Source organism: Poecilia reticulata, linkage group LG19 (assembly GCF_000633615.1).
Source record: "Poecilia reticulata strain Guanapo linkage group LG19, Guppy_female_1.0+MT, whole genome shotgun sequence".
Lineage (NCBI taxonomy): Eukaryota > Metazoa > Chordata > Actinopteri > Cyprinodontiformes > Poeciliidae > Poecilia > Poecilia reticulata.
The window spans coordinates 3,528,613-3,556,185 of record NC_024349.1 but is presented as its reverse complement, the minus strand read 5'-3'; the positions used below and the strand labels follow the sequence as shown (position 1 = coordinate 3,556,185).

At 41.6% G+C, this 27,573-nt stretch overlaps 1 protein-coding gene across 2 annotated transcripts in view; it reads left to right on the top strand.

Annotated features, from left to right (window-relative positions):
- The first annotated feature begins 640 nt into the window (after positions 1-640).
- cecr2 (CECR2 histone acetyl-lysine reader) overlaps positions 641-27,573 on the top strand; it is a 43,868-nt gene continuing 16,935 nt past the window's right edge. Inside the window, exons 1-5 of one of the 2 annotated variants that reach the window (XM_008436488.2) lie at positions 641-968; positions 23,522-23,616; positions 25,949-26,132; positions 26,643-26,770; positions 26,913-26,993. In XM_008436488.2, coding sequence (XP_008434710.1) covers positions 849-968; positions 23,522-23,616; positions 25,949-26,132; positions 26,643-26,770; positions 26,913-26,993 — 608 coding nt within the window. In that variant the 5' untranslated portion in view covers positions 641-848. The remainder of the gene's footprint in view (positions 969-23,521; positions 23,617-25,948; positions 26,133-26,642; positions 26,771-26,912; positions 26,994-27,573) is intronic. The other variant, XM_008436487.2, reaches the window with a different exon arrangement.

Sequence of the window (27,573 nt, the reverse complement as noted above, 5' to 3'; positions counted from 1 at the left end):
ATCTATCTATCTATCTATCTATCTATCTATCTATCTATCTATCTATCTATCTATCTATCTATCTATCTATCTATCTATCTATCTATCTATCTATCTATAGTGCAATACTTAATAACAACAGTAGGGGGAGCCCCTGCGTAGCTTAACTTTCACTCAACACTGCTGTTCACAAAATATCGCTGTACCCGAAGTTATTGAGTCTTATTCTGTACAAAACGAAATTCCCTAGAAATTAGTAAACAACAATTAACAGAAAATCAGCGTTACACCATAAAAGAGTGACGTTTATTGAATTGTACGTTAACAAGTTTAATAATAGTTCAGACGAAACCAAATCCGAAAAAAAAAACTAGAATGAATCACCAGTCAGGCATTGCGTAACTTTTTCAGTTTCTTCGTCATTCTGTTTTACTATCGTTCCCTTTAAACGAGGAGCACACCATCTAATTGGTGGGGTCCGGTCATAGTTTCGCGGTTAATATTATTTTAAAAAGCAAATCTAAATGTAAATATGTTTTATTCTGTTTGTTACTGCTTAACTAAAAACTCTTCCGCCAGTTTGGTGTCTTCATATCTTCAGAAGTAGTTTATTAACCGGTGTTGAGTCGTTGATCCCCCCCCCCCCCTGTTGTAGCCGGAATGGTACGGTCCATTCCATCTGTTCGGCTCCGTTGAGACACTGATTGAAGCAGATCGTAGCGCTCCGCTGGTCGCAATGGCAACCGCTCCAACAGGAAGGGAGCGACAACTTTCTTCTTGTTTGTAATGTTCCGGAGGAGTTCTGAGTCAGTGAAGAAGCTACTTTCCTATGTGAGGAAGGATCGTTACACACTTTGAGTGATCCCAAAATGTCCCAGGGATGTCCCGTTTCTGTGGAAGAGGTCCAGTCCTGGTGGGAAGTCCCCGCCATAGCCCACTTCTGCTCGCTGTTCAGGACGGCGTTCCGGCTTCCAGACTTTGAAATAGAGGTAAGGGTTCGTTCGCGGCGGCTTGCGTCCACACGGATGTCCTTTAATCCGGAAATGAGGAGCTGTTTGTGTCAGCACTTTCTGCTTACGTGATCGGTCGGTCGCGTTTGAGCCCGGCCGGGTTCGGTTAACCAGCTTATGGAGGCTTCTCTGAACTTCTCAGCCGTTAACGGCAATCCTGTTAGCTAACAGGAGGCAGCTTCAGGTGCTGCTCTCAGCTCCTTGAAGTTGGAAAATGTTTTAAAGAAGTTTACCTCATTTACTCCTAGCATTGTTTTCATGTCTGTTGTATTTCCTGACACCTACCAAAAGAAGTAACTATTAGAGGTCATGTTTGTTGTTGTTTGCTCCAGGTTACGTTAAAAGAGCAACGTTTTGGTTAAAACCTGCGCGGAGAAGTGAGGGGAAACTATCTAGAAACATGAATATTTACTCAACACCCTCGTTTCCTGAAACGTTATTAACTTAAACCGTCATTGTGTGGAAACATTGTATTAATATTCGCATTAATCGTTGAGTTGCTCCACGGTTGTCCACCGTGTCCGGAGCTAAAGTTAAGTTCACGGCGTGAGGTTCGGAGTTTATTGTCTTCCAGCCATCTGGCTCGGGTAGCCATAGGGACGCAGATGCTGTTTTCAGGCATTGTTTGCTCGCTCCAGCCCCGTGTTGTTGCCAGAAACGGCGGCTTTTAACGTTAAAAAAAAAAACAAAAAACTCCGCAGGTCGATTACTACCAGTTGCCAAGGCAACGTCCTGCACGTGCTCCCGCTTCTTTGTCGAGGAAAAAAAAAGTTGATTTACCACGTTACCATCTCATAATACAACTTCATCGGTGTCCACCCCCCCTCTTCCTTCTCCCCCCCCCCCCTCCATCTTCCACCCCCAACAGTACAGTGTGAACAGGGAAGCTCTGGTTATTGGAGATGGTTTGCTCTGTCCAGCCGGGATGGATTGCTTTTTTAAATAAATTGGTGGGGTCAACATCAGCCATCAGCAGCCTCCATCACTCAGCCGTCCCCACCCCCTTCAGCAGGAAAACACGTAGGCAGTGGCTTTGTTGTTAAACGAAGTGTGAGCCAGATGGGGGATCGCGTTGCGCCCAGTTTACACGAAAGTTGAGGGTGCTTATTGTTGCTTTTGCTCCTTCACGTGGGGCTTTGTTTTTAGGTCAGATACCTCACCGTATATCCACTTAAAGCCTGGATTTATATCAAATTGCACAAAAATTATTACTTTTACTGCAAATTAAATTAATTAGAGATTATAAATGTGGACATTACATCTACCATTAGTGTCATTTTAGGTATGATGCTAATTAGATCCACCAGGCATTCAGTCTAGATGTGTTGATTATTGTAGTGATGCTGTTTATTGTTCAAAAAGGACTTTGAAATTTAGTCGAAATGTTTTCCAACAACCATCACAGTGCTCTAAGTACAACTCTGTATTTATTCCTCTGTATTTACAGCACTGTATCCCATGTGCTGCTAGTTCCCTTTATCACAATGTGAAATCAGTTTTACCAATTTAATTTCAACACATATTTTCAATCAATTAAGATCCTTTGACTGTACTCTGCTAGAATCTTTTATCTGATGGATCACAATAAAAAATGTTGTGTTCGGGTATGTACTTGTATAAATAAGTAATTATGTATACATTGTGTTGTAGTTTCAAGTAATTATTTGATTCAAGTTTGTGCAGTCAAAATATATGCACAGTATATACAACTTCTAAAATGCACTTACTTGTTATTCCTTGCTGTTTTTTGCGAATGTTGCTTGTGCGTCAGATTAACAGGCGTACCAGAAACACAACACAAAGGATCTGGCTCAGGATTTGTGGAAAAAAAAATTTAATTAAGATTTTTAACTTGTTAAAATCTATGTAGTCAATTAATCAAAATGAATGCATTTAAGTCCCAGTCCTACTTATCAATACTAGTATTACTCATTTCCATTACTTAGCTGCCCAGTGTTGCTGAAAAGCCTCAGACTCAAAATTAGAAATAGTTTTTAGAATTAAACATGTTGTTTATATTAACATATGATGAGTAGAATATGTACTCTCTATAAATGAGCCTAAATTATTTTTTTATTGCAAACCAAACTCAGGAGTTAAGATTATTTCCTGAGTTTATCAGTAAAAGCACATATTTAGTATGATGGGTACAGGTAGCATCTAGCATTTCTGGTATTTGACTGTATTCAAAATGAAAGATAATTAGCCGCACTAGTCCATAAGGGCTGTATCTCTTATTCACCTGAGCGCCTTGATTTGTACTTTTATGATTCGTTTTGCAAGTCAGGCATGATTTGAGTCATTCATTTTGCCAGTGCTGCTCTGCTGCTGCAGCCCAGTATGAATAATCCATTCATCTGGAACCGCATCACTAAGCAAATCACACGTGTGGCTACACCCTCAGCTGGATGCAAGGACACATTGAGATTGATGCAGAAGTCTCACACTTTGACGTCTTAATTAGATGCAGGGGTGTTCAAGGTTATAACTCTTTGGTACTCCGCTTAATTACCAGCAGTTGCATTTATATTACCAACTGTACAGTGAACAGCTGTCTGATGTCAATATTTTCCCCCTAAGTCCCATGACTTCTAGTCTATTAACACATCAACTCACAACAGTTTTTAAAATGGAGTTTAGAGCAGGGGTGGGTAATCCTGGTTCTGGAGGGCCGGTGTCCTGCAACTCTTAATGTCTCCCTGGTCCAACACACCTGAATCCAACAGCTGAATCTCCTCCTCAGTGCAGTCAGGTTCTCCAGAGTGCTGCTAACGACCTCATTATTTGACTCGGGTGTGTTGAAGTAGAGAAACATCTAAAAGTTGCAGGAGACACCGGCCTGGATGACCTGGAGTTGTCCACCCCTGGTCTAGAGAGACTAAATGGGAATAACTGTGTAATTCTTTCATTTCCAGTTGGATTCCAAACTGTTTCTGATGCTCAACATTTTCTGCTTTATTTGGTGTAGTTCTTTGGCTATAATGGAAATAGTTGGTATGAACTGGTAGGTGAGACCACAGAGAAATGAAGAAGGTCCTTCTGTTGCTCTGCATGTAGTTTGGATGTTTCTGCTTTGCATTAAAACAGTTCTTGGTGGGAAAATGGTGGCTGTCTCTCTATCATTTGTCTCTGGAAAAATCTGCAAAAAGTGAGTCTTTGCTTTTTCAAGGAAGTGAAGTGAAGCAGAGTGTTACCCAACCTGAGAGGCATATATAAAACTACTAGGCTCCAAAGACGTATAAAAATGTAGAAAATCTGATTATCCAGGGCTGGAAAACCAGATTCCTCATTTCTTTACCTACATGGATCGACGCTGAGATTACTTCCTTTATCTTTGATAAAAACTCGAGATTTTGTCTTAACTCACTGCTCAGAAATGAATGCACTCTAATGTGTAATGTGTGGATTACTTTGTAATCCACACATTACACATTTTAGCAAGTGGACTGATTCACACGCTAAAAACATTTACTCTTCCATTAAGTTTTGGAAAAGTCAATTAAAACAGATCATAAGCTCTGTTCTGTGACTTTCCAAGAACCTAGATCTACGTTACACAGAAATAAACCAATCCATGAAGGTGTTACAGATTTTTAAGAACAGTTGATCCGAGCGTTCCCATTAAGGCAGTGAATTAGTGTTTTAGCTCAATGCTCAGCTACATGAGTTACAGATATAATGACACCCCAACGGATCATCTGTGCTCAAATCATTCTGGACATTTGAACAAAATGTCTCAAAAACTTCTAGAAATATCTGGAATTTGATTCTGGAAAAGTTTGGAACTCTGTTTTTTTCAGCCGATCATCTGAAAAAAACAGAGTTCCAAACTGTGTTGGTTTTATGGCGCTCTAATGGTATCTCTGCGTCCGAGTTAAATGCTAAGCTAATTAAGGACTCGGTTATTAGACTTCCTGAATCAACGTGATTTCTGAACTGCAAATTCTTTGTGTTACTAATAATCTTAAAGTCCAGCATGTTTCATTTTTCTATGGTTTCAGTTTCATTAATTAGGGCTATTTTAAACTTAGTTTTGTAATTGAATAAATTCTAGTAAAAAAACATTTCAGTTCGTTTTTTTAATAAGAAAACATTTTATTGCTTAAATGCAAAATAATTCAAACATCACTTTTTGTCTCTAGTTTGAAGTATGAAAAAAAAACCTCTTTTTTCCGAGTGCAAAAAAAGATGAGAAATAAAACATTCCACATTTTTAGGAATCATTTGGATGAATCATTATGACTCAGGATTAATATTTTGGCAGTTTTTGAATCCATAAAATCCTCAGTCATGCTTTGTTCTTTATTCTGGTCTGGACCTCTGACTGAAAGCTGAGCTGTGATGTGAAGAAGGTGAAGCTTGGAGACGGACATTTTGTTGATCCAAATGGAAACATTTGGACGGATTAGTGCTTTGGAGAATAGTTTGTGTACCCCTGCAGAAACCTAAATGGGGAACTGGGAGCGGGTGCTGGTGGTTTCTCGTGCAACATAAGGCATTTCTGTTTGAAACATGTAACAAATGTTGAGCATTGGTTAAATCTCATCCACTATAGTTCTTCTTGATGTTGAGCTGCGGGTGCTCTAAATGCTTTAAAATACTTTTGGGTAAATATGAAATGCATTTTTTTAGTAATGATTACAGTTCTGCTTTTACCCCATATGTATTATTATATCTTGGTCTGGAAATCCAACATTTGGACAGATATCATGTTTTAGATGCTGTAAGAACATGGTAACAGGGTGACCTTATTCAGGACTGATAGATCTGCTGAACTAATGATTAAAAACTGACTGGTTTATTTTGTTAACCTGCTGTTCTTTTCCAAACAAACAGTTTCACAGCAGCTTCTGGATTCTGAACATTTGGATCCAGTGTGTTTACTTTCTGAGGACGTTGTGTCACAGAAATGAGAGGAAACTGCAGGCGGACATGTTTGTTTTGCTTAATGCCACATAGCAGCAACCAGACAAGCCGGCCCGGCCACTCTCATCTACTTCTGCTTTCATCACGGCTACGGCGAGTGTTTTGGAGAATAAGATAGTAGTTATGAAAGTTTATTAGGAAGTATGAGCTAGATTTCAGTTTCTGCTCCTCCATATTCCCTTTGCACATATTTTCAGCTCATTTCTGGAAGGATCATTTGGGTAAAGCCAGTCGACTCCAGCTTTGGAGGGGAAAGTGTTCAGGTTTGTAGGCAGGAAGTGGGCAGCGAGCGTTCAATCTTCACTTTTTCCTGTTGTCTGTCTTGTTCTGGTCAGTTTCATCTTTCATATAAATCATCTAAACCAGAAATATTCATATCATGTTTCCCACATATGTTAACTAGAGAGAAAAGATAAGTGAGGAAAAGTTCTGGTCCTGTTACAGGAGGCGCCACGGCACCTTGCTGCTGGAAAAATCAACTTTTACCTTGTTTTTTGGAACTTATACAACCTGGAATCTGATGGGAATCACTGTAAACCAAAAGAGCTTTAATCCGGTCAGTGTTGCCTTATTGAGCAGCTTCCTGGTTTTCCCTCTGGTGTCCGCTGAGTCAGTGGGTGTGGACATTCATGCCTGCACAGGTTATAATCTAGAGATGGCCTGTTTTAATCATGCTCACAACCCTAATAACTAATTAAACAGATTATGCTTCTGTGCTTTTAGTTTCATCCCCAGGTAGGTTTGTCATATGGGTTCTGGTTATCTTGCAGTTTGTAAATTTGTGAGAGCCATAAATTCAGCAAAAAAGACAGTACAATGTTTGGTTCATGAGACCAGGGTGAGATTTCAAAGAAACTTTTGATGTTATAAATCACAAATTGTATTTGACTGGTTCCAGTCTGACCAAAAGGACAGACTTCTTTGTGTCAATAGGTAACCTCTCATTGGAGCAGACATCAATCACATGTGGGGAACCCCAAGGCTCAGGCTTGGGCCTCTCCTATTTAATATCTACATTATAATTCACTGAATGGCTTAGCACCAAATTACTTTAACAATGTTGTCAACATTCCAGACCTCTCAGGTCTTCTGGTTCTGGATATAGAGCAGAACCAGAACCAAACATAGGGAAGCGGCATTCAGCTTCTATGCACCTCAAATCTGGAACAAACTTCCAGAAAACTGCAAAACAGCCGAAACACTGAGTTCATTTAAATCTAGACTAACACCCCACCTGGTTAGAGCTGCCTTTGATTAATAACAACTAGAACATTGATAAATATATTTGATGGTTATTATTCTTGATGTTATATTTAATTATTTTAATCCCACTGATTCTAAACCGGGTCGGCGATTTGGAGCGAATGATGTGAGGTTTCTGTTGTCTTCTCTGCCACTCTTTTGATTTATCTACAGCTTTTATACTGTTGATCTTAAGTAATAATAATAGTTTAGAAATGTCACCTTAAGCTAAATGATGTTAACCTGCTGTTTCTGAGCCTTTATTGTGTAAATCTGTGAGGAAGTGAAAGTGAACCTGAACGCTGAGCGATCTGCCCAGCGGAGGCCCTTGTTTTCACCTCATGCATGAACAAATCCCTCATCTGGGACCTCGGTGTTTATTGACCTTTGAAACTGAAGCCAAAGTGGATTTCTGACAAATCCAGCGATCCAGTCCAGCAGCACTGCAGTGGCACTTTCTATGGCGTTGGCCAGTGATAATAGTTTCTACCCAGGCTTCCCAACAAAGGAGCCCCTCACACATTGTTCTGTTTGTGACACACTTCACCGTCGCTGGTTTCCACTTTCCTCCCACTCCAGACAGTGAGCCGGAGGATTAGAGCAGAGGAAAACGAGTGAGTGGGAGGGGAAGGGCAGAGGAGGAAGTGGATGGAAGTGTCCTTGAGACGGCGTTTAGGAAAGGGAGGAAGCTGAAGCACATTAGTGTTGGTGAGTGATGCACAGGAAGAGCGGAGGGTCGACTCGGCGCGCCGCTGCGCCTCACTTTCTGTCTGTTGTTGATGTTTCTTTTGGCTGTGGATCAGTGAGATGATGCCGGAGGTCCCGCCGTCCGCCGCGGGGCGCCACTTTCTGCCAGGCATGGGTCCTGGTGCCAGGGGCCTCCGTCCTGGGCTTGTCAGTACGGCTCTGCTGACAGCTTGTTTGGCACATGGTCGTCTGTTTACTACGCATCTTAATTAGCTGCTTGTCATCGTCCCTCTGAGATCAGGCGGCGCTGCGATTGGGTCTGGGTCTTGGGTTTAATTCCAGCTTCAAGCTTCTTGCATTTTGCTGCAATCATTAAAAAGTTATGACTGTAATTGTTTATGTTTATAAGTATTTTCCAAAAATGTAAACTCAAATATTTAAATTCTTTCATAAAGGAGTTCATGAGATAATTATTTAAATGTGCCATTAATTTCTTAAAAATTGAAATAAACAAATAATTGATTGAATATAGAATTACATTTTTTCCTCAATTAAATGTCTTGATTTTTTTTTTTAACTAGATATAATTTTGTCACGATTTAATGAATTACTTTAGGTTCCTTTGCTGAACCACATCATGAATTAATTTAAATGGTCAACTTCACCTTTCAAGCTCGGTGGGTGGGATTATGGAAGCCCCCGACGTCTGATTGGCTGCTTCCAACAGCAACTCATGAACATCTTTCAAGTTTTCTACGACTCTGAGGGTAAAATATTCATTGGAAGTGTGGAAATACATATAGTTTTATCTAGTTTTATTGTTGCAGCTCTGAAGTCTGCAGTCAGACTATTGTGTAAACGGTTTCCAATCCTGCGGATGCAGACGTTCCCCAGCAGCGCTTTGTTACGGCAGCAAAGATGGCCGCTCTGTTTACGGCGGTAAAGATGGCCGCTCTGTTTACGGCGGTAAAGATGACCGCCGTCGCTGGATGGATTGTAAAGTTGCTGAGAGCGACGGCACAATCAGCAGATGGTCAGCAGACGAAGGAAGCTGATAAAGGGAAAGCTATCAGCTACCAGCAGCCATTAGTGGAGCTGCAGCCTCTGACCCGGTTCTGATCCGGTTCTGTTTGGATGTGGAGTCGGACCAGGAGTGGTCGGTTGGGATGTGATGCGTTCACTGACTCAGACTGCTTTCATCGCTTCATTATTATTATTTTCAACCATAGTTTAGATTTACCGTCTGGATTCTTCTGCAGCAGAATTTTGACGCATGTTGGATAAAATGCGACGTTCAGACTGCAGACACTTGACGATTTAGTTCCACATATGGAAGTGGGGGCTGCACAGTGGAGCAGTTGGTAGAACTGTTGCCTTGCAGGGTTCGATTCCTGGCCTGGGGTCTTTCTACATGGAGTTTGCATGTTCTCCCTGTGCCTGGTGGGTTCTCTCCAGGTACTCTGGCTTCCTCCCACTGTCCAAAAACATGACTGTTCTCCGTAGGTGTGAGTGTTTGTCCTGTCTGTCTCTGTGTTGCCTTGCGACAAACTGGCGACCTGTCCAGGGTGACCCCGCCTCTCGCCCGGAACGTTAGCTGGACAGGCACCAGGACCTCCTGACCCACTAGGGACAAGGGTGCAAGAAAATGGATGGATGGATATGAAGTGGAACAGAGCTGATTTATTTTGGATGAAAGGATCAGAATTGAGCTGTTCAGACTGCAGTGAAAAAGTTGGAAATGCATCAACCTGGTGTGTGAATGCAGACATTCATTTGAGCCAATGGTATCGGAGCAGGGATGCATCCAAAAGTTGGACTGGAGTTGGAGATTACAAAATTATTGTAATGTTTCAGAAACAGGGATTTGTGACCTCTTGGGCTCGGTTGAGTCTTTTAATGTTTAGGTGTTCAGGATGTTGAGTGGATGAAGTGGGCATGGCGTCGTGACGGACCACCCAGGCTCTTATCAGCAGCAGACCCACAAACTGGTGTTGTTTTCTATCAGGGACCTTCAAATATGATGACCTCTTCCTCTGCAATGGCAGCAAGAAAAATAATAACAGACCCATATCTTAGAGCAATTTGGATTGTTCAGAAAGATAATATTTTGTAGTTAACAAAGTGAATATAAGTTCTGACCTGAATTTTAAAACAGGAGATGGAAGCAGAACCTGGATGGGGGTGTCTGTTTACGTCTGCGATGGCTGCCGCTCCCCGCTTGGCGCCCCAGCCCCTGGCATCACCATGACTAAACCCCAGATGGTGGCTCTTTCTTTGGCTTCCCCCTGGAGGGTGGAGGCTCCTCACTCTGACTGGGTAAAGCTGCTGCTGCTGCTGCGGGGAGGGGGCTCCTGGTGTGTGTGTGTGCATTTTAACCAGGATGATTGTGAAAGAAGATTTAGTCCTATTAGATGTAGCAGAAAAGGAAGAACAGCCTGCCTGTGAGCACATCCTTGTTTCTGTTGTCTAAACAGCAAGTGGATTACCAGAGAGAAAGAGATGCAGCCTGAAGTGTTGCTCCCTCACGGCCAGGCGCCTCCTTCCGTCTGCTGGGTCTGTAGATGCAGCTCATAATGGTGGAAACGTGGCGAACCCGAACCCTGGCCTGGGATCTTTGGGCATGGAGTTATCCTGCGTGGGTTTTCTCCAGGTACTCCAGCTCCCTAACACAGTCCAGAAACACGACTGTTGGGTTCAGTGAATGATCCTAATGTCCTGCTGTGGACTGGAAACCAGCTGAAGGCGAACCCTGGGTCTTACCCACTGACCGCTGGAGATGGGCGCCAACCGACCTTCATATCAATTACTCAGCACTACACAGATGCACAAAAGTTCAGGTTTTGACCTGGTCTCCTTACAGAAACGGCATTTTCAGATTCCCAAACCAATATGAGTGAAAAAAATTGCACACGTCATTCCTGAACCTGCAATTAGAGTATTACTACAGATTTGATGAAGGCAGTTTATTTATGAAACATTTCACTCTAGTTGGGAGAAGAAAAATGGAGATTCTTAGTCTGTTATTTTACCAGGGAGCCAACTGGCCCAAATGCGATCACACATACAATCAACTGAAATGTAGTTTAATCAAGCAAACATTAGACAGTTCAACTGAATTACAAACTTTTCCTCATGAGCATGAAATAGTTTATGGGTCTGAACTGGCAGCAGGAAGGGAGGAAGTTCAAACATGGAGGCTTTAAATGACCCAGGAGCCAAAGGACCCTTAAAGATCAAACAGTTTTTTGCAAGTCTATTGTAATACGTTGTCACTTGTATGCTAAGTTAGGGGGCGATGGAGGATCATGCCGCCCCTCCCCCTGACCTGATTGACAGCAGTACATGCATCAGATGGTTCCACATAGCCAGTGTGTGCAGGGGGGGGCAGAGTGGTGCATGCACTTATTTTTCTGCCAGACCCATTGTGGTGACTCCCCATGGTTCCCACTCTCTGTCTCCAGTGTGAGGGGGCGGGGGGCGTTTGGGAGGAGGGAGTCCCTTTGCAGCTGGATGTGAAGCAGAGACCAGAAGTGATGAAATGCTCACCAGGTCACATCTGGGAGGAGCCGGCCGCTAACGTTTAGCTTTCCCGCTCAGTTAGCTTAGCGGTTTGCTGCTGTTTGCTTATGTACAATAAATTAAAGTGTTATTGAAAAGCTCATTTATTTTTATAAACTCTTATCACTGAGTGATTTACAGGGATGCAAGTTATCGATTTCATGAGTTAATCTAAAGCTGATTGATTGACTGTCATCTTTTTAAAAAAGTTTTCTCTTGGATGAAGAGGGTCAATCGACTTTCCATAACATGGATTTTTCATATTATGCTGGATAAAAATTAAAAAAAAACTTACGGAGAACAAGAAAGCTAAAAATCAGAACCGACAGTTATTACTTCAATGGAGATGTCTGCGACAGATGGAAGAAATGAAAATGAACGAAGGTCCTGAGCATCAGGAATGTACACAAGATTTTACTTTCTGCAGGTTTTTGGTGTTGAGCATTTATGAGAGGAAGATTTCCTTTTATATCAAATCAATATTCTTAGTTTTGCACACAGTGAGAAGAAAACACTTTTTAACATCTAGTAAAACTAATGTTCTGTTGAACCTCAGCAGTTTGTCTCGTTTGTGTATTTAGGTATTTTATTTACTTTTAGTAGCTGATTTCTGATTGTTTTTGTTGGCCAAATTTAGTTTACATTTATATTTATTTACCTATTTCAATTTTTGATGCACTAAACATATTGTGTGATTTTTGTGTAAATTTATATAAGAATATATTTTTATTTGGTGACAGTTTATAAAGTAAAGTAAAAAAAAAAATTGAAGTTACATATTTGTCAAAATCCAGTTTTAAAAAGAAGAAACAGAAAATGTCTAATATTGCTTGTGATATTGTTACTGCGGTATTTAAAGAAATATATTGTGTGAGGACATTAGCCGCCCTAATACTTGGAATAAAAATTGTATAAAATCAGAATCCATTTGGCTGGAAAATCCTGCATCTGTGGTAGAGTGAGAAGGATCAGAATAAAAATGGGTTTTCTGCTTGAGGTCTGTGTGTTGGCACCAACAATGTGGCCCATTCAGATGAACTGGGCTTGGGGTCCGGGGGGGTTTCATGTGGGGTAACGACTGGGACCTGCTGTGCTGTTTGGGAACGTCAGGACCTCGTCACACATTACAACTTAAATAAAGTTTAAAAAAAACTTTTGCTTTGAAATAACAGCAACATCCTGTTTGTAACCTCTTCCCCAAGTTAGCTGGGCGTTTTCTTTAAATTAAAGTATTCAGTTGGATGTGAGCTGAAGCAGGAAGCTTGATTTTTTATGTGAGGAAGCTGATGATGCGGTTTCCTCGAAGTGGAACTGAACCGACCATCAACACAGTGTAGCAGGGATGTCCACAGTGCGGCCCGGGGGCCATTTACAGCCCTCTGAAGGATTTTTGGCGGTCCTTTGAGCTTCATATTAGAATGGAGCAAATCTGGCCTGCAGCCTTAGTGGATGCAAATTAACATTCTTTGTCTGTCAGGGTAACAAAGTTTTTGCATTTTGGAGTAACTAGAACCACAAACATCGACCTCCTTTTCCTCGATAGCAAATCTTATTCTCAAATAAAAAAATCAACCCCAAAAATGTGGAAACTGTCTGAAAAATGCAGTCCAAGACATTTTTTATATTTTGTATCTACAATGATTTATTTGTTAATGACAAATTTGTTAATTTGAATAAAATGACCTTTTTCTAGTTTATTGTTGAATAAAATAAAAATGTAGAAAATATGTTATGTTTTGGATTAACTGATTCATAATTGGACCTTAAACAGGAGATTTTCTTTTCAGAATTTGAAGCAGGTGAAACTAAAACATGAATTACTGCTCCGAGGTTTGTTTTTTTCAGTAAATGACCTTTTTAAGAGTCTGAATCCTCTGGTTAATGATTACTCAATTACTAAGTTAGGTGATGACTATTTCAAGAATCGATTAATCGTGATTGATCGAGCCGTGGCCTGAGGACTGTTTGGATGTGTCCAGCGTCCTGACGTCCCCCCACCTGTCAACCCTGATCCTGACTTAATAAGAAACCGCTGGACGCTGGAGCGAGTGCAGAGTGTGTGTGTTGTATTTAGTGTGATCATGCTTCTAGATCTCTCCGTTTAATTTTTGTAAATAACTGATTGCAGCTCTTCAGATCGATCTGATTGCTGCTCGGTGAAGCAGCTGGAAGGAAAAACCAATATAATATAAATAATATCAGACGTTTGGTGTTGAAAAGTGAAAACCTTGTAGTTTGGAGCTGCTAGTCAGATGATTGAGGCAATAGTCTGAGATGTCAGCGTTAGCATCTGATCAGATGATCTGCACATCCTGAGGATGTGAGGGCGTTTTCCTGTGGTTTCACGGCTGGCTTTGTCATGTGGCAGGAGGCGGCTGCTGGTGGGGGTTGGGGGGTGTTGTCAGATGATGGCTCCTGGAGGAACCATGTGTGAGGCAGCCGGGGGGCGGGGGGGCTGGTGGAGGAAGACTGGAGCCTTTACACAACAAACAGTCCCTCCATCCCCCGCCGGCCTCCATCACGCCCTCCAACTGGTGGAGGAGCAGCGACTCCTGGTCGACCTGGTTCCTTCATCTCCTCTTCATCAGAGGCATGTTCAGCTCTCACGCCGTTCTCTAATGAGTTTTTTATTTATGTCACTAGTCTAATTTTATGAGTACGTCTCAAAAAATTAGAATATTGTGTAAAAGTGCAATATTTGTTGTCGGTTATCTCAGAAAGTGAAGCTCGTATATTATCTAGATCAGGGGTTTGCAACCTGAGGCTCCGGAGCCACTAGCGGTTCATTGAATCTTTTGATAACTTAAAGCAACTGATTTTAATTAAATGTATAATAACAAATGAACAATTTTTAATGGGATAATTTGTATTAAATTCCCAAAACAAAACAAAAAAGAACCAGTTATATTTGTTTAGATTTTTTACTGGAAAATATGTGCTTCCATTTTTTGAAACATAATTTTGCAACCAGATGCAGCCATACAAAAGTTTGTCTTTCCGTTTATTTTAATGCCTAAAAATGGGAATAAAAAAATGTTTCTTTACAAATGATAACTGTAGACACAGTCAACGCTTTTGTCAAAACGGAATAGACGGGAATGCGAAATAATGCCAACTCACCGTCCAAAGCCTGGCATCATTAACAGAACAAAGCCAGCAGAACAAAAACGGTATTTTTACATCCACGAGAGCCCAATTAATTTACTCCAATAAAATATTTAGTCAACAGCAAGTTTCAAGTCCAGAATCCAACATAATCTGCCGCTAAACACCTTTGAAATTTTCTCCGGCTGTGTCTTGTTTCACACCATATTTTCATCATAAAAGCCTGTTCTTTTTTTCTTTAAGAGTTTTGAGGGGGGAAAAAATCTAAGAAAATTTAAGGCGTCAAATCAGTTTAAACTCGGTTCATTAAAGCAAATCGTCTCCTGGCGGTTGGAGAGCGTGGTCCTCGTGTATCAAACATGGGAAGTGAGCCTATTATTCACCACAATCCCACTGCAGCAGAGGAATCAAAGCTTTGTAGGAGTATAATTGGTCCATAATGCTACAAAATTATGTTGAGCTGCACAAGATTACAGGAGTCATGTTTACTGTACCGTACATTTGGCTTTTGTTTATCAGCCTGCTTTGAAGATCAGAGGCTGTTTGCAAACATGCAGGTTCTGTTATTATATGAGCCAAAATGTAATATTTATCATGTTTTACAGGACAGAGACACTGAGGGATGAACAACCTTTAGCTTCTAAACGAGGAAATATTGTAAATATGGACCTGAAACAATCTCACTGTAGGAATGTAGACTGAAGAAAATCTGGCTGTTTTCATATCTGACAACCCGGTAGACTCGGTTCTGTTGGGACCAGAACTTCACCATCTGTTAAATCTCCAGCTGCTGCGGTTCTCTTCCTCTCTGCTCTGAGTCAAACCAGCCAAACCCTTTGAGCAGCCTGTTGCCCTCCTGGCCTGTGGGGGCGCTGCACCAAGAACCTCTGAAGACACTGAGCGCAACTCATTTTAGCGGATGGAGCATTTCTCTTTTGTCTGTGGCTAAAACCCACGAGCCATTTCTCCCACTAGCGCTAGGCTAACGCATTTGCTTTGGTTGTATTTACCCAGAATCCCCTATGCTATAGTTTCGTGCTTTTGGAGCGGTCTCTTTTCCGCTTGGCGTTTCCATCTGCATTCAAACCGAACCAGAATTCAGTTTAACCGAACACAGACCGAGGTTTGGAGGTCTCTGTTCAAACAGAGTTCCTGTTTTTGGTCTGCAAAAGAGTAGTTGTTGTTTGCTTATTTCAAAGGGGACAATAATATGCCAGTTAGCCATAAAGGCTAGTTTTTTTTCTCTAGTTCCTCAATGAACAAGTTTAATCTCACATTCACTCCTCCCCAAATAAACTGGACTTTCTAGGCAAATGGGCTGGAGTTTGGTCGCATTCACACCAGCCCTGTTCAGTCCACTTCAATCGAACTCTGGTTCCTTTACCTACAATAACATGCAACTTAAAGTGCAGACATTCTGCAGACTTTGAGTATTTGTGGTTTAACAGTTTCTCTCACTCCCTTCTTGCATTTCTCACATCAATAACATCAGAAAAACAGCTACAGCATTTTTAAAACAGTACAAACTGCACAACCTAGCTAACCCAGGGAAGCGCGTTTCCTGCTCCAAATGGATCGTTCATTTGTCAAAAGCAAGTATTCATGTCAATGAAACTATCTGTCATTGACATGAAAAGTCCTGACGTCATGTTCATGTAAGATAAATGGTTTTGTCATGTTTTCATGATGATCCCTCATCCTGGTTTTCTGATGCAAAAGAGTTGGATCTCTGTCTGGAAATGCTCAAATAATTTCCTTTATTTGGGAGGTTTGCCACCACCAAGCATTGTTCTTAGAGCAAACAAATGGTTGACATGTACCATAGATCATATCTCGGGCTAAAACATTTATATTTATTCAAATAATACGAGTACGTTTTTGTCAGCTGATGATGTTTTGGATGCGATGGGTGCAAAATGGTTCCCAGTTAAATATAGTCATGTCTGTCATCATTTGCAAGCTGTCAAGATGGATTTATCATGAAGGAAAATGAGAGCTGCAGTGTTTGTTCTGTACTGGGACCAAACCCAACCAGATCCAGTTCTGGATCCAGTTCTGCACCGACTAGTACCAATCCTCTCCGCCTACCATTGAGTTAGAAAACTCGAACAAATGACTCATTTAGATCCATGTGGATCTGTCTGGTCTTGACAATATAAAATTTCATTAAAATTACATTTAATCTGTAGCTAAGTTTGAAGGTTGTGAGTTTGATTCCAGCTTCCTTTTGCCACATGCAGATAATTTAACTCCAAGTCGGCATTGACTGGCTTATCGGTGTCTGAGGACGTTTGTGTCTGTATGAATATGTTCATACATATTGAGTGCGGCTGTAGAGTGAAGTGCTCTCAGTGGTTAATGTGACTAGAACAGCTGGTTTCCCATGATGCCTGGCTTCGACCTGCAGCAGACATGTGGTTGAGGTTTGATGCTTGTTGATTCAGTCTGATAAAGAACAGAGACGATGCAGCGTTAATTTGGTCTTCATCCTGACCAGTCACCACTAACTGCACTACACTGGGATTTCATCTGACAGACCAGTAGAACAACATTCAAACTTTACATTGAAGCTAATATTCGTCTCTCTTTTCACTTATCCCTTTTCTTAAAGGTTCATTTCAGGGTCTTTGTCGGTTAATTTTCCTTCAGCCAAACATAAACCATAGAATTAGATTGAAAGCAAACATTTAATAGCTCAGATATATTAAAGTGTTGGATGGAGTTTTTTCAAACTGCGCATCTGGAAAACATCCAGCCTTGTTCTGGTTTGGATCTTAATATGTGAGGATCAGAACTGTGATTAAAGTACAATACAGTAAAGAAAAAAAAAAGGTGGATTCACATGACTGTCCAGATTTCCGTTTGTAGGACTCTGGGCCGTGAGAAGTTCTGGTGGAACGCTGCACTTTGTTCTGGTGGCGTTAGTGGGGGAGCATTAGGTGTGACGGGCTTTGTGAGGAGGAGAAAGGGATCGGTTCAGGCTGTGGAGTCATCTCCCTGCTACTTCTCACACTGTTTTACTGACAAAAGAGACAGTTCAGCTTGTTCTGTGGAGACGTTGGTTAGTCTGACCTGCTGCATCAGCGACTCATTCTGCAGTTTGTAGTTTATTTCTATATTCACAGCAAACGTTGTCTCGAGACGGTTTAGAGGAAAAGAAGTCATTTTAACTCGATCACTCATCCATTCTATTGCATGTAGCAACAGTGGAGAGGAAAAACTTCCCCTTAACAGGAAGAAACCCCCAGCAGAACCAGAACCAGAACCTGATTCAGTACCAGCAGCTGAACCAGACATGACCGACTGGAGGTTTGAGAAGACAGAGCAGAGACACAAACAGAAGAACTGAACCAGGAGATGTTTCTGTTCAAATAGTAGTTTTAGTTTTAGTTTTATCTAATCCAAGATCCTCCTCCAGGGCGGCTTACAGCCGGGCCTGTCATGATAAGATTTACTGGATGACAAGTCATCCCAGAAATTATTGTGTTAAACAACAATTTGAGGCCATTTTCAAGCAATATAATAATAGTAGTAATAATAATAATGCAAGTACATCAGCTAAAAAAAAAATTCTAAAGAAATGTAACAGTGGAACTGGAAAACATTTTAAATATCTGAAATAAATAACATAACCGAAACCAACAATAATTAAAACTCCTCTGTAGGCAAAGTTGTGTTTGAAAAAAAATATTAATCATTAGGCACGCAGGACTTCAGTAAAAAAAAGAAACTGAGTGTTAAATGTTTGCAGCATTTAACACTCGGCAACAATATTCAATCATTAACCCTCAATTCTATTGTTTTTCTTTTCACTAATGTGATGTACCTTACCATGCACCTTTTACTGTGATGTAAAATAAATAACAGGTGAGGAATAAAATCCTTAGAAGTAAAAAGATATAAATTAAAAAGGGGAGCATCTCTTTAATGAAAATTGATTGAACGGAAATCATGGAGCTCATTTAAATTTTCCATGTGATTATTTGATTTATCGCTCATGTGACACCGATCACAGCCAAACAGAACGTTAGTCCAGGTTTATTCCCTACAGAGAGGAAAAAAACTGAAAGAAAACATAAAGTTGACCATCTTAATAACAGCAAATAATGCTAATGGAGAGTAGTAGGAGAAGAAAGTGAATTATTGATGGAAACCTGAACTAAAAGGCAGAATAAGTCAGTTTTAATGTGAAGAGAGCCACGGCAGTCAGCTACTAACCGCCTCTGACCGGGACGACGCATGGAGGGCAGATCGGGACAGGGGGCGGGCGGGCGGTGGGGTGCTCAGGGTGTCGTCAGGGGCCCAGTCAGGTTCTGGGCTGCAGAGCCGAGGGAGGAAAGCAGCAGGGATCCTGGGTAGAGAAACGCCTGCAGGGCGAACGGCTGATAGCAGGTCTGAAGCCGCTTTGTCTCCACCAGAAAATGACGCTGCAGCTATGATTTATAATCAATAGCTTATCACTTCTCCAGCCGCCTTATCTGAGAGCCCCATTGATCATTAATGCCAAACAGCCAAAGTTCTCTTTTTGTTCCGAGTTTGAATAATCATCACAACAGTTTGTGTTTTTCAGCATCGTGTGAAGCTTTTGGGTTAAAGTGATTGATTATAGGTTTTATAATGTTTCTTATAAAGTATCGGCTCAGTCGCAGAGTGAGTGCCGGTGTTGCACAATGTACTGTGACCACACTGTAGGAGGCGCTGTTGCATTTTAACATAATGCTAACACAAAAACATAAGCTGTGCAGGGGGGAACAAACGCAAATGGAAAATAAAGAAGAAGCTTAACAAAGCACTGCCATATTCTGTGACTGTAGGTGTGTTAAGGTGTGGTGTAAAACTGCAACAGCACCTCATACGCTCACAGTATATGGTGGTCACAGAATGAGGTGCAACACCGGTGTGAGGATGGAGCAGGCCCAGCAGGTTAACTCTGCTCCACCTTTCCAATTGACCGCTGGAGCAGGGAGGTGTTTATCCAGGGGCCTTCGATCTGCCAGTGCAGCGCCTTACCTAGCCGTGGCCGCAGCTGTGGCCCCAGCCGTGGCCCCAGCTGTGGCCCCAGCCGTGGCCCCAGCTGTGGCCCCAACCGGGGCGTTTTCGGAGCTCGTTCAAAGTGCAGCCAGGCCCTGATGGATGAGTCCACTGTGACCCAGAGGCTGGCCGGCGGGGGGCCTGCAGGAAGAAAAGAGCGCCGTGCAGGATCTCTGCATCCTCTGCACATGCGCCTGCTGGCAGAGATATACGCTGCAGATATTCAGATCAAAGTTTACGGGCAGCTGGGAAACACGTGAGGGAATGCAGAGCGAGCAGTTGGAGATGTTCTGTCTCTTTGTTATGGTTTGTTTTCCATTTCTGGGCGAACAGATTCAGATGCTCTTTGAAGCAGATTTATTTCTGGTTGTGTGAAACTTTACTGACTCCATCTGAAACTAAAGGAACCTTTGGTTTTTAGGTAGGATGTAAATGAGGAATTGTGAAAGTAGTTTTAGAGTCTCAGTTCAGATTTAGTGGAGAAAATCGGTCAACTTTCCAGAAATGAAGGAAACTACCAGAATTTGTCAGTTTGTTCATATTGTGGGGTTGCGGTAGAGTGAAAGGAGAAAATGAGAACAACACCTCAAAACAAAACTGGATAAAAGACGAAAGGTCACATCACCAGTTTGGCAATATTTTGAATTTCAGCAATAAAAACTAATCGGTATTTATTTATTGACTGCTTGTATTATGATGTTTTAAGCCATATCACCCCGTACTAGTTGTTATGACTAATTGTAATGATTTGTTAGTACCCTGATTTTTTTTTTTTCTGTCTTCACTGAAGCCAGTCTTTACCTGATGACTGACTTCTCTCTCTTCATTATATTTTCTGTACTTTCTTTTAATGTCATCGTATTTTTTAGCATTTTACTTGAACTATTTCTGTTCTGTTGTGTTTTGTATTGTAAAGCGCTGGCCATGCAAGCTGTTGTTGGAAAATCCTGTAAAGTTTGATTTGATTGACTTCCAATATGATTTCTCTGACGCAGATAAATCATTGATTGTATTTAATCTTTCATCTTTGTTTGTAACAGATCTAATCCATCATTAGTTTTTCAACAAGTGAGTGTGAATCAAACAGGAAGTAGTTCCCCCACTTCCTGTCATCAGGGCAGGTTTTGCACTTGGCACCAGAGACCTGTAACTTTCTCTGTGATAGTAAATCTTCATCAGATCAGACAGGAGTGGTTGATTTGGTTACATTTCAAAAGCAAAACTTTTCTTCTCATTCAGTCTCCTGCTGTTTGACAGAAGTTTGAATCAGGATCAGTTTATAGTTTTTGTGCTATTTTTCAGTTTTACCTCCAGCACAAATATTTATCCTGTTTTTCAACCCCTCTGCCTCTTCCTCCTCCTCTTCCTCGTGTTTTTCATCGTGCTGACTTGTTGGCTCCTGGCTTCCGTCGGCCTCCGTGGCCCGGAGGTGTGCATGCTGACCTCTGGTGACCTCTGAGTTAGGCTCGGTCCTTGAAGGGAGAGGCAGACAAAGACGCATGTGACGGCATAATAATTGAACATGCTTCCATGTCATAGAAAAGCTTTTATTTCAGTGTATTTAAAAGCACTGGTTGTTTTGGGAAATCAGAAAATCAGCATTTTTCTGTTCTTTATCTCGTTATGGTCCTCCCGACTCTTCCAGCATCTCAGACCAAACTTAACCATAAAGCAGTCACCTTCATATCCATAGCAACAGCGCATCAGAACATATTTGACTTTATCGGGTAGTACTGTTTTTATAACTTCAGATCTAGTCTTTTCTAGAGCTTCTGGACTCCAGAGAACCAGAGTGAGAACCGTTATCCACATGGAGAAAACATGGAACAGCAGAGAACTTTCCTTCAACTCCATAATCCCAAAGCTATTGGGAAATGGGACTTTTTGAAAGCCTGCATCCAATCAGATCTGGTTTAAAGCTGCAATAGCAAACTGAAGGTTTTGAAGTGGCCTATTCAAAGTCTGTTGTTAAATCCAGCTAAGATGTTGCACGAACTTAAATATGCTAGAAATATCTTCACTATCAATCCTTTCTCCAAACCAGACAGATTCAAAGTTCATCCACATTGATGCTAAAACGGCAAAAGAAGATCCAGCCTGTGGGGGTGAATAGTTTTTACTGCACTGCAGCTGCTTGGACCTGAACCTGAAGCAGTTCTGTAGTTGAGGAATCTAACCGGCGACTCGGATGGAACCCCCTTTGTCCAGTTTGGTTTGGTTGGGGAGAGCAGTGCATTCTGGGAGGCTATGTGTCTGGGTTGGTCAGCAGAGGGGGGCATGGCTGCTGCCTGCCATCTTTTCTTGGCGCTTTTGGGTCTTTTATAGTTTGCCTGGCCAGTTACTACTGCCTCATAAAACCTGAAAGGCTGAAACACAATGCTGAGCAGGAGAGGGGTCACGGCTAAGGTCGCGCAGCTCCTGAAACCCGACGGCGGCTAGCGAAGCAGGAAGTTTCACTGAACAGCTGACGGACTGCAGCTATGCCTCCCTCTGCCCAGACTTTAAATAAGACCCTTATTCTCCTGTGGTGTTTATGTGATTTCCATACCAGATCCAGTTTTCATATTCCTGTTTGCATGTTGCAGAGCGTCGTTTGAATGCTGACTCACGCCACTGCAACGCCTCGTCCACCTGCACAGTCCTACCTGAGCTTCCCTTTCTCTTCCAGATGATTGTTTTCATTCACACAAGAAGCTGCAGAATACAGTAAATACTAGTCAGCAGGAGGGAGGAGCGTGCAGATGATTCAAGATGGACGCTACATGAAGGCTTAGTGGCAACTGGTTAAAAGTTTGATGAGTCAGTTGGAGGCGGCTCCGCACCAACATGCTGTCACAAGTACTGAAACAATTAATCTGATTTATTTTGATTAATTGAAATAATTGGCTATTAACTTAGTAATTAAATAAATTGGAATATACAGAGTAATTTATTCTAAGTAAAACACCCTCAGAACAATAACTAAACCAAAAATGTGCATCACAATTATACCGTATGTATATAATGTTGACCCTGGCCTGTATTGATATTCAGTCCAGCAGACAGGCCTGAACGTTTCGCATGTTGATGTTGAAGGATTTTCATCTGCAGATCCGTCATTTGCTACAGATGATCAAATATTCACAAAAGAAATGCTGTTATTGCAGTTTAGACAATAATATCTTAATTTCCTTATTTTAAAAAATATGTAATTATTTGTTTAAATTTACTTATGTATGTTGTATAAAATAATCTTAAGATGGTAAATGAAAAAGCAACAGTGTGTTTTTTTTTTGTCTGATTAAGCAATCAGAATAATCAATAAAATAATCAATTACTAAAATAATTGTTGGCTGCAGCCCTAAACACGAGATTCATGGATGTTTATTTGTGTTTACATGAGGAAGTACCGACTGCTTTGACTATAAAGTTCTAAAAACATTAAAACTACGTTCATTATTGGTTCCTTTGATATAGAAACCTGATGAAAACGAGACGGAGGATGAAGAGGTGTTCAGAGAGCTAAATCACGCCTGAGCACCTGGACCTAAATCCTTCCTGAGTGTTCGCTTCGTCATTGCTCTGATCACCCGGGACACCAGGTGGTGCCGGGCCCTAATCGGGTCAAACTACGGACAGGACAGAGTACACTGCTGTGGCCGCTCCTGTTTACATGACGGCCTTGACTAGATCAGCTGGAAACATTCACCTCTGAGATGTAGAGGCTTCCCTGCAGCCCCACAGGGGGCGCTAGCAAGCCGGATGTGTTGTTTGACTCTTTGGTTTTCCTGAGGGATAAATCGATCTGCCTTGGAAAAAGCAGCAGATGCTTCCAGACTTCTTTAAAATGAGCTTTGTTGTTTTTCTTCTGCTGCTTCTGATCTGGCCGTTGCTTATCTGCTGTTGAGTGTAGCGCCACTCTCTGGCTGGGAGTGTTATGGCTGCAGCTGAACCCTGCTGCATTTTCACCTTTAATTAAAAGTGTCCCTGTTTTTTCTTTCCAGGAACTGGAGAAGGCTCTGTCAGAGCAGGACCTGGACTTCCTTGGCGACCTTGTTGCCTGCCTGTTGCAAGGATGCTACCAGCGCACTGATATAACGTGAGTGGAGACGTTAATGATCAGCTGTTGCATCATGCTTTTTGAAAAACACGCTGACATGGGGCCATGCCGGCTGTTTTTGTCAGAAAAAATGAGCAGAATTGGATAACAGCTGCATCCCATGCATCTCCATCACCTGATTTAATTTTAAGAGTAAAAAACACTCATTTTTAACTCATTAATGCAATGATTCCACACATGAATCCCTCTCTGAAGTTGTTTTTAATATTTGTTCTGACCTTTAGTTTTCTAAACGAACCCTCCTCTTTTAATTCTTTTTTTAAAATTATTTCTGAATACAATTTTTAAAGGGGTTTATAGGCTTATTATGTCGACAAGTTCTACTAAATCATAAAATTTTAAAGTATTCAATGTAATGTGTTATTAGTTGGTTGTATCAGGGACTCTGATAGCTGGAGATGTGTTTCACTGAAAACCAGCTCTGTGTTAATGGGGCCTTAAAGTTCTGGAGTGGCCTAGTCAAAGTCTTGATGTAAACATATTTTAAGATGTTGTGGCATAACCTTAAACATACTGCCCGTGTTGGAAAACGCTCCAAAGTGACCCAGTAAAACAGTTCTGCAAAGAAGAGTCGACCAGAATTGACCCACACTGATAATAAAACCTCATTATTAGATTTAATTTTCACATTTGGATATTTTCTTCTCTCTTTATAGATGAAATCAACATTTAAAAACTAGTTCTTATATTTCCTGGTGCTATTTCTGGCTGATATTAGACGTAACAACAGAAGAAATCTGTCAGAGGTCTTAACCTTTTCATGGTGTTTGTGTGTAAACAATCCGGCTCGCAGAAAACAACATATAAACATTTAGATAAATTTGAATCATCATATGTAAATGTCACGTTATATTAGTCAGAGGTCTCAGGAAGCTCCACAGGAAGTCTGAGTCACCAGAGCAACAACAGTGAGGTGTTGGGGTGATTTCTGCATGAACGCAGCGAAACCGCTGAAACCATTCTCTCTCCTGTGTCCTCATGATGGGAGAAAGTGACTATAAGCAGAGGCTGGTATTCAAATCCAGATATTTTTAGCTGCTCAGGGGGATTCCCCGTCTGTTATCCTCCTACTCCTCTCCATCGTTAGAAAGTAGCGTAACGCTGCGGAGCCACGACGAGCGCCGAGGCAGGATCCAGTTTTTCCACCCAGGCAGCCGGTTACAGGAAGACAGGCGACTTTATTGGAGCAGACAGGCGCTGGCATCCTGGGGGCGGCCTTTCACAGAGCTGCCCTTTTCATCTGCACGCGCTAAACGCTCAGCTGCAGCCGGAGGGGCGCGGGATGCAGGGGCAGAAAGGAGGGACGGGGGCAGCCTGCAGCGGTGTGAAAAACGCACGCTGCTCTGTCAAGATAAGCCACTTTTTTCTGTTTGCAGTTGCATAGATGCTCAGATAAAACCCAGCCCAAGGACAGCGGAGGAGAAGTCCGGTTTATCTCTCATACCTGACCCAGCGACAGAAACCCGGCTCCCATGAAAAGTTTAACGGGGTGTCTGGGCATCCTCAAAAAACCCTTACAGTCATTTATCTGAAATTAACGCCTTTAAATGTTTTAAATTCATTAGAAAAAAACACAAGTTGGTCTTAAATATGTTAATAACTGGTCTTAAAGTTATTAAGAACTTATTAACCATAACAACCTGGCAGGGAGGGAAGAACACATGGAAAGACCAAGCAGCTTACATAACAATAAACATCAAACAAAAACAATACAGCAGAGGACAAAACTGACATTACATCTTTTTAAAAATACCCTATAAAGTTTCTACCGATGCTCAGCTTTAATACGTTTTGGCTTCCTGCCAGTTGTAAATCTGACACGCCAGCTTCATCCGCTAACAGCAGCAATGAAGCTGCTTTTCTCAACCCATTTCTGCTTCTAAACGATCCGATTGGACGCTGGAAAAGACTGTTGTGCTAAAAGGAGAGAAACTGGATGAAGAGGAATGGATAGAAAAACACTTTGTTCCAACCTGATGGTTGAAAAACAGATTAAAAGCAATAAATATCTTTGATGTTCAGATCATATGTTTGTTTATTCAATTGCTTATTTTTTGATTTTGTAGTTTTCAACCAAAATGTGATTAATTAATTACTTATCCTGCAAGTAACTCGGTTAACATTTTTTAATCAAGCCCACCAGTAGTTTTGTGCCTTCCTTGTTTTCAGTTTTTTCTATTTTAAATCTAAATATTAATAAAGACGAGGAACTCAAACATGCATCGCATATAAATCATCACAAATTTGAAGAATATTATGTAATAGCTTCCAGTTGTTGGGCAGACTGTCACAGAGCCTCTGTCGTGTTCAGCCCCCAGACGTTCAGCAGCTACCTGGATGACATCATCAGCTACAGGTGGGAGCTGGAGGAGGGGAAGCCCAACCCGCTGCGGGACGGGCCGTTCGACAGCCTCCACCCTCGCACTCAGGTGGAGCTGCTGCACAGGCTGTGCGACTACCGCCTGGATGCTGCAGACGTCTTCGACCTGCTGAAGGTCCGTTAAACGTGGAGTCATGTTGTGGTTTAAAAAGAAACGGCTTTCCTCCTTAACTTCAATTTATCTAACTTTTTAACTTTTCTACGCCTGTGAGGTTTGCAGTTGGTCAGTTTCAAATCAGGCAAATTCCAAAGGATCTTTTTTTATGTCTGAACTCGGGATCAAACTTGAAACTTGAAACTTGAAACTTGAAACTTGAAATAAATTGTTTAATATTGAATTAATTACATGTCTCAATTAAGTGTATAGATTTCCTTTTTGAAAACCCAGATGTAATTATTTCATGATTTAATAAATTATTTCCTTATTTTCAGTTTTAAAAAATGAATAACACATTTAAGTAACTATTTCAGAAGTTATTTATTTATTGTAATTTGGCACTCTTTGCTCTCCATAAAACTCCCTCCTGTCTCTGTGGGATTAATAAATATGTTCGTTCAAAGGACTGAATGGCATTAACCACTAACTGCTCAAAACATATGATTTGAATTTGGTCTCCTCCTGCAGGGGCTGGATGCAGACAGCCTGAGGGTGGAACCCCTGGGGCAAGATGGAGACGGCGCCCTCTACTGGTACTTCTATGGCACTCGTATGTACAAAGAGGAGCCACTGGACAGGAAAGCTGAGAGTCTCAGGTGAGATTAGACGTTAGCAATCAGGTTTCCGTTGGTTTAATGGGGGATGTTGAAGCGGGTAATTGGAACAGGACTTTAACACGCGTTTACAGGCTCGTTGAGCATCCCGCAGCTAATTAAGCTCCTTAAAATGTTCTTCCAGTGAATTTGATCTAACATTACCAGAGAGGCGGAGGAGGGGAAGACCGCCAAAGAAACGAAAGCTAGACGACAATAATCTAAGGTAAATGTGAACAGTATCATGTTCTGCACATGTCAGCTCTAAAGGCTGTTGGTCGTGTTTTTAGTCATTCTTAGACTCTCTTGTGTTTTTCCCTGAAGGAAAACCTTCACTGTGTCTGAAAATAATTCAAATTACTTGCCAGAAATCAGTCCTATCATCAACATTTATCCCAGTAATTAGGATCAACATCATGTAGCTTCACTCCACACAGACTAACTGGATTACAGTGAATGGGAACCCAGAATCCATCCATCCATCCATCCATCCATCCATCCATCCATCCATCCATCCATCCACCCACCAACCCATCCATCCATCCATCAATCCATCCACCCATCCATCCATCCATCCATCCATCCATCCACCCACCAACCCATCCATCCATCCATCCATCCATTAATCCACCCACCCATCCATCCATCAATCCACCCACCAACCCATCCATCCATCCATCCATCCATCCATCCACCCACCCATCCATCCATCAATCCACCCACCAACCCATCCATCCATCCATCCATCCATCCATCCATTAATCCAACCGCCCATCCATCCATCCATCCATCCATCCATCCATCCA